Source organism: Acartia tonsa, chromosome 15 (genome assembly GCF_053477335.1).
Source record: "Acartia tonsa isolate MP-2025a chromosome 15, ASM5347733v1, whole genome shotgun sequence".
NCBI lineage: Eukaryota > Metazoa > Arthropoda > Copepoda > Calanoida > Acartiidae > Acartia > Acartia tonsa.
This window is the reverse complement of record NC_137274.1, coordinates 27,608,970-27,614,291: the sequence shown is the minus strand read 5'-3', so window position 1 is coordinate 27,614,291 and position 5,322 is coordinate 27,608,970. Positions and strand designations below refer to the sequence as shown.

The 5,322-nt window shown below is 31.9% G+C and overlaps 1 protein-coding gene across 1 annotated transcript; it reads left to right on the top strand.

Moving 5' to 3' along the window:
• Positions 1 to 748: 748 nt before the first annotated feature.
• Positions 749 to 5,094, top strand: LOC145307535 (uncharacterized). Its single transcript, XM_080149992.1, has 8 exons — positions 749 to 1,183; positions 1,459 to 2,396; positions 2,832 to 2,917; positions 3,129 to 3,202; positions 3,410 to 3,498; positions 3,884 to 3,949; positions 4,234 to 4,296; positions 4,990 to 5,094. Exons 1-8 carry the CDS (start codon positions 766 to 768, stop codon positions 5,092 to 5,094), a joined length of 1,839 nt encoding a protein of 612 aa, XP_080006118.1. The 5' UTR covers positions 749 to 765.
• The last annotated feature ends 228 nt before the right edge of the window (positions 5,095 to 5,322 follow it).

Here is a 5,322-nt window from a genome sequence, read left to right as displayed (position 1 = left end):
AAAGCCCAACACTTCAATATAACTAAAGACATTACAAATGGATCCTACTGTTGCTATGTCAGGTGTCCAACACTGATAGTTAGAGAGAGTGGGAATGTCTTGGCTCATAAACAGGCGCAACTCATTACCATGCACAGTTAGGACTTCTCAGACAAAGGTCATGCAATATTGTCTGATGTATGTTACTTAGCATAATATCCACTAGTGGGTTTTAGAGTATATGATGCCCTTGGTTTTGCTAGATGATCACTTATATCAAATGGAAATCCTGCCAGGCTATTTGTAATAATAGTGCCAAAATGTTCCTCCATTGTTTTCCTATTGGCTGGTTTAGAAAGTATGTCTCTAGATTATCTCAATTTTCTATTCTTACAATTAGAAGAGATAATTTCTTCCATGGAAATTTGATTGATAGACCATTATATAATAGTGGTTCATTGATCTACATAATCCTCAAAAAAAAGTTATCTGTCCACCTAAAGTAGCTGAAAAAATTATATTCTTTTAAAAATTCTTGTGTCAGTAATAGCAATAGTGTATCAAGTGAATTATATACTGTATGCTCTTTTTTTAAAAAGAAAACAAAAATTTAGATGTCTATCTTATATACCTAGAGACTTTTTAGACAAAATCAAAGATGGACAAATATTCAGACAGAAGGACAAACTTTTGGCTAAATATATATTTTTTTTAAGTAAGCTCCAGGAAATGTAAGAAAATCATTTTAGAAAAATTTGTTTTAATTAGGTGTCAGATTTCAATTTAATGTTGGATTACAACTCAAAAAATGTAAATGAAACATGGGATGAAATTAAGGTGAACAACAAAACAGCCTGTTTAGTAGATGATGCAATTACTAGTCAATATGCTATTGCAGGGTATGTCATGAAGGTGATACTTATATCCAATCTTATATCATACATTATTGGAGTATTCATAAGTAATCCAACCTGGGTAGATCAAATGATAGATAAAGTGAACAAAGATTTAGAAGAGTACAACAGAATTCAAAAACTTAAAGATGGCAACTATGTTACCTCTGATGAAGAAAAAGAGAAATATAAAAACCTCAAAAACAAACTTCCTGAACTTGAAAGAAAGCTGATATTTCTCAAAGTCTTCCGATATTTCACAAAGTTGTTCTGGCCATTCTTGATTGTATTACCTCATGAATACTTGACAGGTGGTGTATATGTTCTTTAATTCTTGTTTGTATTACATCAAAAATACTTGAAAAGTATTGAGTGGTGGATATATTTAATAATATTCCTGTGTTAATTCAATATTGTATTGAGTGTTTATATTTTCTAAATTTTTGTTTGCATTATATTTATGTGTACTATAGTGTACAATATTCAAAAACAGCTCAATAATCATATAATATTATCTTGTTAAGAAATTTATGATTAAATTTTATGAATAAAGTAAAACAGTTAAGAACATATACAACCTTAAAAGGTACATCTGACAACCCAATAAAGTACAGCGAAGGAAGAAGTAAGTCAAACAAGCTATGGCTTGGTGTCAAGTTCATTGAAACATCAGTCGAAAATAGTCTCCAGCTGTTCCTGATGATATGGTTACTTGTTCCATACTTTGCCTGTGTATCATGGACTGAACTGTTTTACCAAGGACTAAAAGGCCTAGGAAATATTCTCTCTTTCAATTACTATGATCCTGGAGACCTGGCAGTCAAGTGTGGAAAGATTATATTTGCTGTCCTTTCCATTTCTACTGGTTGTTCACTATTGAGACTTCGGAAACCAGGCCTGAATTTCAGCAGGAAAATGAAGTCATTGCTTGTTTTATTGCCTGGTGCTCTATGTCAAGTTATTGCAAGGCTGCTTTCCCTCAGTACTCTGATGCTAATGGAACAAAGTGGATTGTTGAAATACAGTTTGTTTCTCGTGACCCACACAACTCTATTGATGTTGATGAAAACTCTGTTTGAAACCAGAGCTAAGAAAAAGAAACAGAAAACTGCCAAAGTGCTATCACAAGAAAGCTTTGAATTTGTTCTGCAAAAAATAAGAATTGCGCGCCTCAAGAGTATAGTGGAGACATGTATAAAGAAATCACTTCCTTGTCTAAACAGTGTGATAAGTGGATATTCAATTTTGTATAACAAAACCAAGAGACCAATATTGATGTTCATTAGCTGCATATCTTCAACTTTCCTTCTAAATAATCTATACAACTCTAGAACACATTTGCATTACCCAAAGTTTGATATTATCAGCAGATGTTTGTTTCTCTTGGTGGTTTTTATTGAGAACAACCTCCTGTGTATTCTACCATTTATATTCCCCAATCTCTTCCGCAACATATCAGAACACTCTTTTGGAATCATTGTAGCTGTAGTTAACTGTCTATGGATAATCAGTATAATTACAGAGGTAATCAAAAAAGCCTTTATTTTAACCCTTACAGATCGAGGGGGGGGGGTAAATTAACCCCCCCCCCTCTTTGGCCAATGGGGTGGTGGTTTGCCAAATTACATAAGTTAGTTACACAATTCTTGAATGTTTAGGCCCTGAGAGGCCATTTGATTGTTGCCATTTTTTAATCTTTCCATGCCTAACCGGCCGGGAATGACTAGCTCTTGCTCAACATCACTAGATCAAAACTGATCATCATTGGTAAGGTGAATATTCAAATCATTGTCCAAAGCAGACCATAAATAAAGACATTGAAAGTTTTACCTTTTTCTGAGAAATGGAGAAAATGCCTTGGTCCATAAAAAACTTACTATCAGGCACATTTATGATTATTAACTAGGGTCTTGCAATCAATCCCCATAATTATTAATATTAAACACTTTACTTATTAAGTTGATATACTTCAAATACATCCACATATTGAACACAATCTTGGGAGTTCAGAGACTAGAAGAAGGAAAATATACCTTTCACACCAGGTAATATAGATGCTTCTCTTCTTACTCCCCTCATTGCTAACTAAAATAAGATTAAGCTGAAGTAGGCAAATGATTACTTGTGAAAGGTGCTTTCCCTTAGGGTAATACTAATATTTCTAAATCCTAGATTTATGAGATGGTGGTTATCTTCTTCTTCTCCAATAAAACCTGCTATTTAGTTTAAAAAACTCACTATCATTATTTTCTTAAGATGGTTGTGCAAAGAGCATGTACAGAAAATCTCATGGAGTTTTCCTTGCAATTTTTCAACAGAGGATTATAGAGGTATGGCATTAAAATGAACATATTACTTCTTGATCCTGAGTCATTGTTTTTTATTGAATAACAGATAGAATGTCAAATACTGGAAAAAAATATGTTTTTATCCTTACAGTTGGGCAATATTTGTTAGTTGTTGTTGGTTATTACAGCTTTAAATCTCATGAATCAAAACTATTTATGTTTGACAATACGATAATATTTTTCATTAAGGAATTGAGAATCCATTTGATGAAGATGGCAAAGAAACTGAAGAGACTGAGTTTTGGAATAGGGAGCCAGGAAATTTCATTATCTCTGAGGTAATTATAATATATAAATATCATTTAAACTTGTTTGTCTTGTATTTGAAATGATTAGTTGAAGTACTTAAGAGTTTATTTTATTTAAGCTTGTCTGCAAACAAATTGTTTTAAAGATCAGAAATAGACACTATTCATACTTTAAAGTTTTTTTTTAATACAATCTTGGCCCAACAAAGTATGTATATTCACTTAAAAAGGAAAGTCTATCATAACAGGGTAGTGAGATTTTAAGCTGAAGATGGAAGGATAAAAATTGTAATACTTTTTTGATTAGTAACCAAAAGCAAGCTTGCTAGCTATCAAATGGCGTAATGATGTTCAAAAAAAATTATCAACCAGCACTAAACGAATTTGATTTCATCATATTTCAATTTTGTATCAGGTTGTATCAGAGCATAGTATTTCATCAACAGATGTGGAACATCAAGAGGCATCTGGGATTGATCAGGTAATATCACAGTTTAACAACAGAAGTTGGTCTAAAATATGCAATTCTTTATTAACAAATAATATTTTTTAATAGTAGGAAATCTATTATGTATTGCATAATTTTTGTATAGTTTTTCTTCCCCCAAAAAAGTGATAAACATCTCTAGACCTGTAAGAAGCTTCATTACAAAGGAGTAGCATATATGTTTACAAGATCCTCTGTTACACACAGACAGACTTACATTCTGTTTCTTTTATACAAAGATTAATAAACTGATGAATAATTAATGAATTCATTATCAGGATGAAACTGTAGCAGAGAGTGGCTTGAATGAAAATGAACCTCTTTTGGCAGGCAACAACCAGGTTGGTTATATTTTCAGTAATGATGCTCCTCTATATATTTTCTGTCCATGATGATCTTCATGATGCCATCATAATTAGTAATTACTCTTACATGCTTTAAAAATTAAGTTTTGTACAGATTTGCTAAATTTGAATTGCATACTTGGTCTCTTTGCTAAGTATGCAATGTTTCAGATGAAATTGGGTTTCAACAAGGGAAATAAGATTTATTTGGCTTCTATTGGAGATAGAAAGCTTAAGCTTTTTTTTAAAAAGAAAATTAATCAATAAATCTTTTGTCCTCAAATAAAGCTATTTTTATACTATCTTAGGTAGCTGTAGAAGTTCATGAAGAAATTCCCAAACTTGATGAGAGCAACCACAAAAAAATTAATATTGAACAGGTAAAAAATAATTTCTAGTAGCAAACCTACTCTATAATTCCAAATGTCTGTCTGTCCGTCTATCCGTTATTCATAAAGTGGGAGAAACATGATTTTCTCAGCTCTTATTTGAGATAAAAGGCTGAAGCTTCTTGTCATTATTTCCATTATAATGAAGCACAATTAATAATAAAACATCCATGGAGGTCAGACTGCTTTTAAGCAGGTTTTTGGCTATCTTTACATATAAAATTTTCCCCATATCTTTGGTGTTTTTGCTCAATAAAGTTTTTTTCTTACTATTATCTAATAATATTTATTTATTATCCAGATTGCAAGTGAGAGAGATGGAGTTATGGATGAGAATGATCCTCTCTTGACCAACACTGAACAGGTTTATATTCTTTCCTGGTGTTTTCACACAAAGTCATTGTAGAGCACTGAACCCCTAACCCTTAGTTTTAAAATAAATTGAGAATAATGAAGATTTTTTACTTTGCCTAATCCGTCTGATGGGACCTTAATTAAGTTTTTCTAATCCTGTTGGGCTACCCATTCTTACCTAAATTAATAAACAAACAAACAAAAAACTATTTAGATTTATTTGAAAGATTTAAAAGATAGAGGGGGGGGGGGGTTATCAGTGTTTAACAAGGTAAAAGCA